Source organism: Athene cunicularia (assembly GCF_003259725.1).
Source record: "Athene cunicularia isolate RWA chromosome 1 unlocalized genomic scaffold, athCun1 chr1_part2, whole genome shotgun sequence".
In the NCBI taxonomy this organism is placed as follows: domain Eukaryota; kingdom Metazoa; phylum Chordata; class Aves; order Strigiformes; family Strigidae; genus Athene; species Athene cunicularia.
Window position 1 is genome coordinate 55,962,590 of NW_020799092.1, and position 13,219 is coordinate 55,975,808.

The 13,219-nt window shown below is 40.1% G+C and overlaps 1 protein-coding gene across 4 annotated transcripts in view; it reads left to right on the forward strand.

The window, feature by feature from the left end:
- ST7 (suppression of tumorigenicity 7) overlaps positions 1-7,246 on the forward strand; it is a 132,616-nt gene extending 125,370 nt beyond the window's left edge. For all 4 annotated transcript variants that reach the window (XM_026867765.1, XM_026867762.1, XM_026867763.1 and 1 more), the window contains exons 14-15: positions 240-379; positions 6,924-7,246. In XM_026867765.1, the coding sequence (XP_026723566.1) occupies positions 240-379; positions 6,924-7,019 (236 nt within the window). In that variant the 3' untranslated portion in view covers positions 7,020-7,246. The remainder of the gene's footprint in view (positions 1-239; positions 380-6,923) is intronic.
- Positions 7,247-13,219: the final 5,973 nt, after the last annotated feature.

A 13,219-nucleotide genomic window follows, 5' to 3' on the forward strand; every position in this document is an offset into this window, starting at 1 on the left:
CGTGTACAAAGGACCAGAGTAAGCCAGAAATATGATCTTTAGATGAGAATTACTTGCCAGTAAGTTTACTGACACAGTGATAATGTTGGCCTTAGATGTTTCAGTCCTTCAAAAGCATCGTTGAGTGTCTCTGGCTGTTTAAACCATGTAAAAATGTTGGTTTGGGTTTGTTGGGGTTTTTTGTTTTGTTTTGTTTTTTAATGTATAATGCATTCCCCTTCCCATCTTCTTTTCTACAGCATTTCATGAAGTTTCAGTTTACCCCAAGAAGGAGCTTCCCTTCTTCATACTCTTCACTGCTGGACTATGTTCCTTCACAGCCATGCTAGCCCTCCTGACACATCAGTTCCCAGAGCTTATGGGGGTCTTTGCAAAAGCTGTGAGTATTTTCTGCTGCTGCTCTATTCTGGTAAAAAAAGAGGCAGATGCAGGAAGAGCTGAGCTAAATACTTCTGAGTATTAAATACCTGCATATTCAGTAGTATAAATAAAATGTCAAGACATGTCTGAGCAGGGGGACATCTGAGCTAATTGGTAAAACACACTACTGTCTGTCTCCTCTGCTTTATAGGACTCTTTTGTTAGGCTAGATTTCTTGTGATTTTGCCAAAAAACGCTTGGTGGAAGAAGGGCATATATGTGTTCTCATACATAATCCAATAAAATAAACTAATAATGGTTTGCAAAACCCCTCTGTTTTGTCTAGAACTATAGTGACTGTGCCATGCTTTCCAGTGCAATAGAAACTCTTAGTATGAGCAGAAATAGAGTGTGCTGTTAACCAGGGCAAATTTCTGTGTTCTTTCCTCAAACTGCCATGAAGGAAGTAGTCTAAATATTTGCCTTGTAGCTTTTCTTAACTACATCCAGGGAAGTCTCTGCTAATTCTCCTTTCTTAATCCACCAAGCATTAATAAATGTCAGAAGATGAGGGGAAAGGGCCATGAATTATGCTAAACACTTTTTTCTTTGCATAACCAAGAACATCCTGCTCCAGTGTCCTAGGATATGAAAAATCCACTTACAGAAGAGTTCTAGGAAAATAAAAACCCTGTCTTCTTCTCCAAGAAATACTGAATATCCTCGATATATTTTCTCAAATATATTTGTATATCTTGTAGGTCTTGTGTTTCCAAAATAGCCCCCTGGTCTTGTTTTTAATGTCTTTGGTGCTTTTGATTTGGGGGCTAGGGCGTGGGGTGGAAGAGGCAAGGCTGAAAGGCTTTGGCAAATTCTGGATTGTAAGTATATTCTCAAACTCCTTTGCAAGTGGCAAGAGACTCCCTTTGCAGGTGAACCAGGTCTTCTACCACCCAGGATTGTGAGTGATAGAGATCTGGTTCAACAACAGTTCTTGCATCAAGAATTTTCTTTCATTAGCTCTAGAAGACAGAATATAAGATTAGCTGTAGCAAAAGATACCACTTTTATCAGCAAAATGTGCTGAAACATAACCTGAAAAATTATTGCTTTATTTTCTTTCTTGACTATATATGTGGGCATTTGGTGGACAATAAGTGTGAGGCTCAGGCATATAATCTTACACTTCTTTGTAAAGCTTTTTTTGTAATTTTTTCCTTAAGTAGTTGGAAAAGATAACCCCTGTTTGAGCACTCTTTCAATGTAATCTTCAGTTTTCTGGTCCTGCCACAGTTAATGACCCCAAATCTGTCCCTGTTAGCCTTGTTCCTGTGCTTGTCAGCCTTGTATCTTGAACAAAGAGTGTATCTCAAGCTGGCAGCATGATGAGATTTTGTACTTAGTGCTCCTGCTACAGGCAGTGAGCTGCTGATCAGAGAAAATTGGTAGCATGTCTCCATGGGCTTAACTCACCTGGCTTTGATTGCTGAGTGCAATCAAACAGAGATATCAGAAGTTACACTGGTGGTGCATTAGTAATTGTTTCTCTATGGTTTGGAGCTTACAGGTTCCAAAGCCATTTGGGGAGTAGAGTCAGACCAGAAGGATCTATTTCCCTGATGTGTAAGTGAAGCTGCCGTTGGTGTTAATAGATACCCCAAGACTCTGTATGTGTTTATTAAGTTCTGCATATCAGAGCAGGTAAAGCTCCTAGTCAGTAAAATAAGCACAAATATAATTGAAATGTGGGCTGCATTATGTGCATAAAGTTGGCAAGATTACTTCAAGATCTCTGAACCTGTATGGATGCAGTTAGTATGTCATTTAACATGTATTGTGACTTGATTTAGCTATATCTTAATCTTCAAATCCACTACATGCAGCAGCTGAGTATTTGTTGTACATGAGAAGGGCAGAATTTAAGCCTGTGACATTCATTTAGTAGCTCGTAGAAAGGCTGTGATTCTGAAGGCTCATTTTGTTGTCTTCTCTGGGAAAAGTAGCCCAGGTATATGAGACTGAAGAAGATCATGGGAGACATCTCTTTGAAATGCGGACAGGACAGGACAGGACAGGACAGGACAGGACAGGACAGGCAGGACAGGACAGGACAGGACAGGACAGGACAGGACAGGACAGGACAGGACAGGACAGGATAGGATAGGATAGGATAGGATAGGATAGGATAGGATAGGCAGCTTCCCTTTCAGTTTTAGGGAAGATCATTCATAAATATCTAATTTCATAAGTAGCTAAAAGATGAATGTGCTGACTGTTCTGTGGCTGTGTGCACTGAATTGCCTATTCATTATGGTTGGTAGTTGTCGTGATGTGGTATTTTATGTTGTGAAATTGTGCACATATACTTTAATTTTCACTGGTCAAAATTATTTCTTCTCTTATGCCTGCCAATCCCCAAAATATTGCACAGATGTAATACCACCATCATGGCCCAGGTTTATGTTACTGCAAGTTGATATTTACCATATTTCACAAAACCTGAATAAGTTAGCATGATTGGGTGTTGGGAACAGGCTTTGACCTGTCTTCTAGGTAGCATCTTCTTGCACCTTTTCCATAGCTCATTAACCCAGACACTGGATTCTTTAAGGCAGAGAAAGCCCTTGTGTTCTGAGGACCTCTTCCACATGTGAGACTGCCAAAGGTGGCCTGTGCCACTGTGACAGTCCCTTAGGGCAGCCTTCAGTGGCATTCCCCCACTGGATGCAGAAGTCAAAGGTATTTTAAAATGTTTCTCTTCTGAGAAGTTTAGTGCAGGATGGAAGTCCCTAAACTCCATCAGTGCACCCATGTTTTAGAGCTAGAACCTGCTCTGAACACTGCCTGCCAGTTCAGCAGCAAGTTTAGATATCCCCAACTGCATCCAGGCAATTCTGTAATGTTATACCTGGAAGTTTGACTCTTCCCATAATAAAATTGAAAGACTTAAGTTCTTCTTTGATTATTTTGTCAGACTGAATATAAATAACTTTAAAATGACAGTAGATCTTAGCATTTTCACTCAGTCAGGGAGAAACATTTTCATAGCTTCTGGTTTTTAATTTTTTGCTAGGCTTTCTAACAAAAGGCTTTTGGAAGTCATTAAGATATGAATACAAACAGAACAAATTTCTGATCGCATGGCTTGGATAAAATTGTCAGCACAGTTTTGGCAGTACTGATTTTCTTTCGTTGTCATGTAGAAATATAGCAATATCTGGGAAATGGCTAAAAATACGTAAGTGCAGGTCCTTTCGTAACATGGTAGCAATAAGAATATCTAAAATAATATTGGGAGTTTTATTAACAAGGGTGTCACTATATAATTTGAGTCAACAGTCTAAAAGTGTGGTGCCTAGTTACATTTTCAAGAGTTAAACTTCAGAAAGACTAAGTTTTCTCTGATTTGATTCCTTTGCCTGAGATCACTGACACAGTCTGTTTCAGTATTTCCTGTGTGATGGATACGACCTCAGTTCAGCAATCAGGTTTGCCTAGGGAGATACTTCATCTGCTTGGACCTCTGAAATGCTGAGGCAGGGAACATGCAAATCCAATCACAGGGCCTGGGCGATAAATGGTCAGTTCCTCCATACAAACACCAACCAAACAGTGGAAAAGCTTGAAAAGATACTTTTGCGTATGTGTTTTAATCAAATGGTGCTATTTAGAAGCTGCTTTCTGCCAACTTTGAAATAACCAGGTTGATAGTTTTATTTTAAAATAAATAGTAATAATAGCAAACTTTTTACAGGTCTTCCATCACCAGTTCTGCCATCCTGAATTCTTAACTCTACTGCTGCTGTTGTTTTTCCTGTTCCACGTGGAAAAAACAGTCAGTGTCAAAAGGAGAGGCAGAAAAAAAACAAAAAACCCCCACCCTGTATGTACAGGCTAAGCCCTCCTGGGCGCTACCATGTGGCAAACAAGCCAGACAGGCATCTGCCAGTGGTGTCTTGAGGACAGGAGCATCAGGAGCTTTCCAAGGGCCCCAGGAAAGATGTTGTCTACATGGGCTTGTACAAGAAAGTACGTGGCATCCTGAACCCCTTGCTCTCAGCAAAGGTTTTGCTTGGACTTCAGTGAAGCCAAGCTTTGGTATCCATGAATTTAAATGTATTTTGTCGACCAGCTAGTTTTCCAGGTGGAAAAAAACTTGGCTCATTTTAAGCTACAGATACTTTGCTGAGTTTATTATAGGATACAATCGACTACTTCAGGAACAGAATTCCTATGAATTGCAGTAAAACTTACTGTCAGGCACATTATTCTTGTTTAACTGATTTAACAAGTATGTAATTTGCACTGTTTACAAAGCTGAGTTTTATCCAAGTAGATGTGATGGTACAAGCTTACCACATAGATTGAGTGCTACTCAAAGAGCAGAAAATATCCTCTAATGAGGATTTTTGCATTTGGCAAAATTAAAGGGACATACTTAAACACTTCACAGATTAACCCAAGGGAATGCTTCTACTTCGGCTAAGCCACTTAAAATAGTAATAGCAAACTCTAAGATTAGGTAGGTTAGTGTTATATTAATTCAGCTGTGATTCACATCATACAGCTTGACCTTTAGCACTACAACTGAAATACTCTGTTCAGCTTCAGTTAGAAGAAGTTTTTTCTTTGACTTGTGCTTATGACAAAATCTCATTACCAGTGATGGTGTTACCTGGTTTTCCCATGCTGAACAAGTTGTCCGTGATGTAGCATCTGTACTGTATGCAAACATGTCCAAGAGGAAAAAAAGAATTTGAATGCTTACTATTGCCTTTAAAATGCATAAGCATCGTAAACATCATACATTTTTACAGTTAAACTCTGCACAGAACCCATTTTGGTGAAATGGATGAAACTGTTTGCAGGTATTTTCTTGCTTGATACCATGAAATGGTTGTAATCTCTTGCTGTTGAATATAGAAATTTTGAAATATATTAAATACATTTGCCATAGATAGCTGTTTCAGCAGCACATAGATCTGTAACAATTTTTGAAATTAAATTTTTCATACTTTCGATACTTAGAAGCCTAAGGACATATCTCTATTAAGTAATAAAATATTGTTTGTTCTGTGGCTTCAAAGGCAAGTGACACATCACAGTTCATGTCTGTACCTCTAACCTCTCCTTCCTTCAAAGCCAGGATGGCCCCATCCTTGGGCTGCTGGGAACCGTCCCTGCCCTGTGCTATCCTCAAATTCTGCCTAGGCTTTGTTGAGGAGAGACTAGCTGACATGGACCAGAGCTGTGTCAGGAGCTAACAATTCAGGAGTCTGGCTGGGCCGGGCCAGCATCCCGCACTGTGCCACAGTCCTCCTTGCTTTACCAAAGAAGACAAAGGCCAGCCTGGCTCCCTCTGCAGCTGGGGGTAGAGAGGGAACAGACAATTTCAAAGGACAGTTCTGGTCCTGAGATGGGTAGAATTACTGTCCTAACTGCAGGGGGACCACACCCCCACGTCTGCATCACGTGCCTAAAGATATGTAGGACAAATTCAGAACATTAAAAGGACAGATAAAGTCCGATGCTCTCTTTCATCAGGAGAGAGATTTCTTTTGAAAAAAAAAAAACACCAAAACCACATCCAGCACCAGATCTGCTTTAATACTGACCTACTGAGTAGATGTCATATACACATCACTGCAGCAAGCAGAGTTTATGTTTTATGCTGACTGCAGAGCAGTAACTGAAACACAAACCTCTTGCAGCTCTTTGCCAATCAGTTCCAAACAGAATTGTTTAATTTTTATCAAAGTCGCATCAGCCTAAATGGTTAGAAGCTATAGGGTTCACAGTCTCAAGGTGGCTGATTTTGCTTATTACCGTACTCTCTCATACATGTATAGGGCCCCAACATAGCTATATGCACTGTGTACAGTCAAATTGCAGTTAATGTAAAGAACAGTTAATATGTATTTCCCAAAATTTTGGGAGTGCTTTGAGTACCTGAGTTCTGAGCTGTGTAGCTGGCAGTGTTTTTTTCCTGTGATAAAATGATCTCTATTCACTTGACTTTTGTCACATATGACTGACTTAACATTAATATATTGAAACCTCTTTCAATATTGCCCACTGTTTTCTGTAATAGAGAGAGAATGTTAAGATAAATTCCGATGCCTCAGTGTGTATAGCAGATACATAAATAACCCAGAACCATTTTAAACCTGAATCTAAAGACATGCTGTTTGTCTCTGAGAGGTGGTTTGGCAGATTCTGCCGTTATGAAAAAGCCTCTCTTTCCCTTCAGTAGATTTTGGTTTGAGTTTTTTGTGGCTTCAGTATGAGCCTGAATTGAGGATGTGAGATGTGCGAAAACTTTTGTAGTTCATCACTTTGGTCTTGGGGCTCTTGCTTTCTTTACTGCAAAATCCAGAAATCTGTACATATGTAAGGCTCAAAATTTGGTAGAATGTCTTTATATGTGAATTATTTCATTTTTATCATGCTGGAGGATTTTACACAGGAATGCAGCAAGAGTTTCTTGTCTTACCAGACAACTTTCTCTTGAGGTGTATTGTCTCCTGGATTTTGATTTGAAGGTGTATCTGATTTCTTTGCAGTTTCTCAGCACCCTCTTTGCCCCTTTAAATTTTGTGATGGAAAAAGTAGAAAGTATCCTGCCCTCCAGTCTGTGGCACCAGCTGACGAGGATCTGAGGGAGCACGCCCGCTGACTGACTGCCATGACATCTTCTGTGCCAACTTTTTGTTGACCACGAGAAAGCATGATAAAAAAAGGGAAGCAGTTCTAAGACTTAAAAACTCTTCATGGATTGTCTGTTCTCATATGAAAACTGTTTTGTTGTACAAAATACATTGATGTTAGGTTCTATTATATTTTGCCTTCAGAAAAGAAAAACTTAAATAAACTTTTGTGTATTGCAGCATTGCTGTCTTTTGGCTGCTTCTTCAAAGCTCAGATTGTGCTTTGTGTTCTTAAACATGTGTGGTGTATCTTCTTCACCACAGCTAGGGCTTGGCTGTCCATTCAGTTAATGAAGAAACCCTAATAACTTTACAATTAAGCAATGGTATCACTGCCTTTTCTTACAAAGTTCAATTAGGGTGAAGCCCTCACTGCTACAGTCTAGATGAGGCTTCTAGACAGTTAAAGCTCTCGCTTAAAGCATCTTTAGGCTCTCTGGGCAGTTTGAATGGCACATTGGGCTTCTGATTCCCATCCCTGCACAGAGGTTTTATCCTCATATGAATTTTCAAAAAGTCCACATACTTTACAGATTTTCTTCATACCACTGTTATTTCAAGTACCTCCAGAAGCTTCATGCTTTGTTCTCTGTCTGAAGAACAAAGTGTAAGTAATAGCAGAGAACTGAAGACAAATTTACTTGTAGGGACTGATCATGGCATTCATGCTCTTATGTATTTATTGCTGAGTTTTTATTGTATTGATGCTATTTTTCAAGTATGAAAAAGCAGGTACTTCTTCCTTTACAGATTAATATCAGCATTATAAACTGTTGCTTGAGACCAGAAACTCATTAGCAAACTTGGTATTAGTTCATGCACAATTAATAGAGAGGTTGGTGTTTCATCATTAGTGCTTACCTCAGGAAATCTTATCCTTGTGCTATGAGAGGTTTAGACAAAGTATTCATTTGTAACTTAGCCACTGTAGATGGAAAATGCCCGCAGACACCTCTGCTAACGCACGAGGCCAGCTCAAAGTCAAGAATCTGATCTGGAATTTTGAAGCAAGTAGTCCTGTTTTTTCGACTCCTTTCCCAGATAAGGAAGCATAAACCCGATGCAGTGGATCAAAAATGCCACTTTTCCAGTTCAACTTCACGGTTCTTCTAAAAATCTGAGTAGCCTGAGGGACTGTGATCACCAGCAGGTAAGTTTATCAAAGAGGAAATGAGTGAGCAAAGACAAAACTCCCATTATTGGAAAAGAAAAAATATAGAAGAAAAGTGTTTCTTAACAGCAGGAGATGCATTGCATTATTTTTTGCCCTCTTGATCACAGATACACTAGTCTACATAGAAGAAAGATTTTTGTCCAAGTGAGCAATGGCACTGCATTAAAGCAATCACTGCTGTGCTATGGAGGCAAAAAGACAGCCCCACACCAGGAGAAATCAACTGTAAGAATGAGACCTGAGGGAGGACATAGATGATCAGAGAGCCCCATGGCTAAATGTTAAAACCAGTGAGGTGTGTCACTGTTGGGGATTTCCATACAGGTTTTTCATCTCTGGCCATTATTTGTGCAAAACAACTCACTGTAATGTTGAAATTAGTGTGGCTTACATTTAATGTGGGATAAGAGTAGAGATAGTGGATTGCTGGTGGGCAGCATGTGGAAGTGTGAAATGGGCCAATATTTGTCTTCTTGGCTTTGCACCTGAATTGCCAGGACACCCACAGAGAACAATACTTCTACAGCCGGTGTGTCCGTGTATCTCCAGCTGTAAAACCAGGGATAATCATATTCATTTGTTTGTCTCACAATGGCACTGTCAGAATTACTTAAGGTTGGTGAAAATCAAAAGGGTCAGGAATAGTCAGCTCTTGATGTCCTGTGCTGCTTTGCATCTCTTATTCCCAGCCACTTCAAAAACCTTTCAAAGTTCATTTATGTATATCCTACATTACAAAAGAACAAATTGCTGTGATTAACAGTCATAATATATAGATGTGTTTGCGTATCAGTGTATATCTAGCTATATGCAAACATCCATGTTTGTCAGCAACTAAGGTAGTAATTTGGTCTTCTGTTAGAAGAAGAGATAATGTGAATTATGATCTGTGTGGGAATTACTATCAGTAATAATCTGATAAAAAGGAATCCTTAACTCCTGGAACAATCAGATCTTTCCTTTGAACTATGGGAAACTTTTAGGAACTCAAAAATATGTTTCTGCAATTCTATTTCTACTTTTTCTAGTATCCATCTCCCTTATAAGCAGTAATGAGCCATGGATTTTATCTAGAAAATAGCTCTTTAGCTTTAATTATAATTCTAGGCATCTGGGAGACCAGGCAAATCAGACAAAATGATTTTTTTTTTTTTTCCATTGGTCGGGGTTTCTTGCCTTAGGCTTTTCTGCTTCTGACATTTCCTGTGAAGTTCAGCATGACTTAGATCAAAAGGCAAACACAGCCCATGATTATAATGATGGAAAGCCTCTGGCTTAGTGCAGAGATGAGCCTTCTGGAAATCTGGTCCAGATAATAACTCATCCAAATCTTCAGTTTGCAGATTTGAGGGCAGGGGGGAGCTTTTTAACTCCAAAGGTTAACAGTTCCTTGTTTTGTCTTTAAAGACAATTTGGACACATGCTATCTCTTTACACTGTAACCTGCCTACAACAAAAAAAGGAGAGACCCCCGGGAGTGTTAGGTAAGTCAAACTGGCCACTTCATGGCCTTCCCACCAAGAAGATTTACAGCTGCTCCAAGGCAAGAGCCACACTCAGAGAGGTTAGTGCTGCTTCTAGGAAAGGCTGTTGTTTTCTTGGTGGTCCATTGTTTGCTGGAATTTGGTGTGAACGCTGAATACACAGGCTCTGATTTTTCAGTGGGATAGCATAGAAGTCCTTACCCCAGTAGCAAGGAAGAAGAGCATCAGGAAGCCCACAGAAGGTGAATATCCAAAGGAAGCTGCACCCCTTGCACACACCGCACGCTCCCCTTCACGCCCGCTGTGGCTGTCACTGCACGGAGGGCTTGAGAGCCTCAGCGGCGCTAGGTAAGGCAAGTGTGCAAGGTAGCCCCAGCCCGCGCGCCACCCAGCTCCCTGTAGGGCTCCTGCCCAACTCCCACCGCCGAGGGAGCAGACTGGCAACCCTGGAACAATGAAGGAGGAGCAGTTAATATATTGATTCATACACATTGGCATCTTTCACACAGGAGAAGATCTTACATTATGAATTCACATTCATTTAATCAGCCAAAAGGAGCTGTTATACAAAAAAACCCCTATGCATGTTTGTGATCACAGCCCACGAACTGCTGCTGTCTTTCAGATAACAGTACAAGTTCACTTGCGTTGCTTGAAGTGGCAGGAGGAACCTGCAGGCTCTTATATGTGTCCACAAAACCACCTCTGCCCTCAGAGGAGGCTGTCGCCTGCACACACAGGCTGTAGCCCTTCCTGAAAGTGCAAAGCAAAACCCACAGAGATGAGCAAGTGTCAGCACACTTCCTGCTGCCCCACTGTTTTTTCCTAGCAGAAGCACCCTCCCCAGCCCCAGATCTTCACTACTCCCCAGTAAAACGTTCGTTTTCCCTTTGCCACCATAGGCCTAGTCTTGTAAGAGGATGGGCATGAAGCCCGCAGGCAGAGACTGCCAGCTGCTTGCGAGTGCAGGTGTGATCAGCAGCTGTGCAGCACCATACCAGAAATGGGGTATTTGATTTCTAATTCACATCTGCAAAGAAGGTTATTCCTTAAAGTCATTCTCTATTTTCCATGCGGTAAAAGAAAATTATACTTTTTAAATGAGATTTCTCTTAAAACAGCTCAACACACTTTTTAGGGTAAAGTTTGTTAAAAAAAAAATAGTGGGGAGGGAGCAATCCCGAAAAGCTTGGCAGGCTAACAGCGTTTCAGAGCACTGCTATATTGTGATTTCATGCAACAAATTGAAAGGAACTCCCACAAGAAAATTGGACTGCATATTTAAAAAAAAAAAAATAAAAAATCCTACAACCTTTTGCCTCAGTTAACATTATTCTGACACTAAAGCATCTACCTAGGGACAGCTGTTTCCTCTTCATGACTAAATACATGAGTAAATTTATTCCATAGAACAAAATCTAGGATTATTTCATTTGCCTTGCCTTATTTATCTTTTTTCTTTTTTTTTTTCCTTCTTTTTCTTTGTTTGATGAGCTGAAGGTCAAGAAGGTGCCGTTCCTAGCAATATTTATATCTCTGAGTGTCTTTTCCCACTAAGAAATAGCAAAAGCTTCTGGGAGTGCTTTCTTCATGGAAGAGGCAGCAGAAATGCTTACAGCTGCAAGAAGCCTACCTTGAGCTCTTTTTTTTTTTTTTTTAATAATAAATACAGAAAAAAAATATGTAGTCAAGTAATTGGCCAGCTCAGCAGTTACACATTTGTTCTGTTATAAAACATTCTGGTTTTCCTCTGGTGAAGCAAGTTTGGTGGCAGCATTGTATTGCAGCTTATTAATACGGCATTTGTGTGAAATACAAAATTCAGCCTGCTGTGTGCACGTTTGGTGGGCATGCTGATGAATGGAGCACAGGATCTGGTGACAAAGGACACCAAAAAGGCCAAGGTACTCAATGCCACCATCCTCCCAGACTTACTGGTAAGACTAGCCCTCAGGAACCACAAGCCACTGAGTCCAGGGGAATGTTTGGAGCAGGAAGATGTACCTTGGTGGAGGAAGAGGATATAAAAGTTCCACCTTTAATACAATGACCCCAAAACACTTTACATGGGACTTCAGAATTCAGGTGGGTTTGTTTTCTGGTGTACTAACCAAATGATGGAGTTAAGAAGCAGTATCATTTCATCACCTTTTATTCAACTGCCTAGAACAAGTTCCCTCGTAAGAACGAGGCTTCTTTTTTTCCAGAACATTGAAATAGTTTCAGCTTCACTACATGGGGAATTTGTAGACTACTCAAAGGGTCCCTGAATCTTAAAAAAAACCAACCCAAACTTAAAAAGTATTCTATTGCTTTTAAGTTCTTTAAATTTAAGGCTTAAAATGTGACATTGCTCAGGCTGTGTACTACATGCGGATTTAATTTCACAATGAAATCCTTATAAAAATACTCCTTGGAGCTCACCTTTAAATACAATTATGTATGAAATTTTCCTTATCCAGCCCAGAGCTAGAATTGCCAGCAATAATGAGGCCAACAGTGTAACCACTGAACGGAACGTGTGTACATAGATGCACACTGCATGTGCACATGTAACACACACACTGTACACTAACACGCTGACAGGGCTATTCCCACTACCAGTTGGTTTATACACAGAAGTGTGATTATTCTTAATTCTAGCCATGATCATTACATTAAAGCCATATACAGTAACTGAAACATTATAGTCCAAACAAATACCTTTCTGGATCCTACTAATCTTCTAATGCCAGCTGTGCCTCCTGGTGATGACTTGCCTATTTTAATGATACAAACTTTTTCCAAAGCCTTTCAAGTGTAAATGTCTCCTCTCTCAAGACCACTGAATGCAAAGCCCTATTCTTTTTTCTAAAAAAAACACATAACCAGAGTACTCAATTGCCACCATATACTACTTGTATATTACTTTTTTATGCACTGTTTGTCCCTGCTAGGGTTCCTCCAGTCTTTTTCATTTTCATTTAGAAATTTTACCTGCATCTACAATATGTTCTATCACTCATTCAACCTCTTTTCCCATGTTATTTTTTCATTACTTTCCCTGTCTCTGAACTTCATGGGTGCTTCTCCAGAGCCTATTAGACTTACCGGCACAGGACCCATCTTTTGTCTTGTCTCATTTGCTTATCTCTCTGAAGAGGGGCAGCTGGTCCTTCTCTGACCCAGGTCCCCTCCAGTGAGGCTACAATTTCTGGACTGCATGAGCCTGCACATCTTCCCAGCACTTTGTTGTTTTGTGCTGATCCCAGCCCAGCATATGGACTTGACACAACCTGTAACTGCCTCCACCAAAGGCCAATACACTCTTAATCACAGGTGTAAGTTTTCACCGAAAGTATTAAGAGAAAATCTCATTTGGACGTTCCCATCTGAATGGAAAGTATCCTTCTGAACACATTTAATAGATTTATTAAATTTCAAAGAACATAGAAGTTGATAGAATCTTTAGAAACCCGATCATTACTGAGACAAGATTATTTCCTTCTCCATCA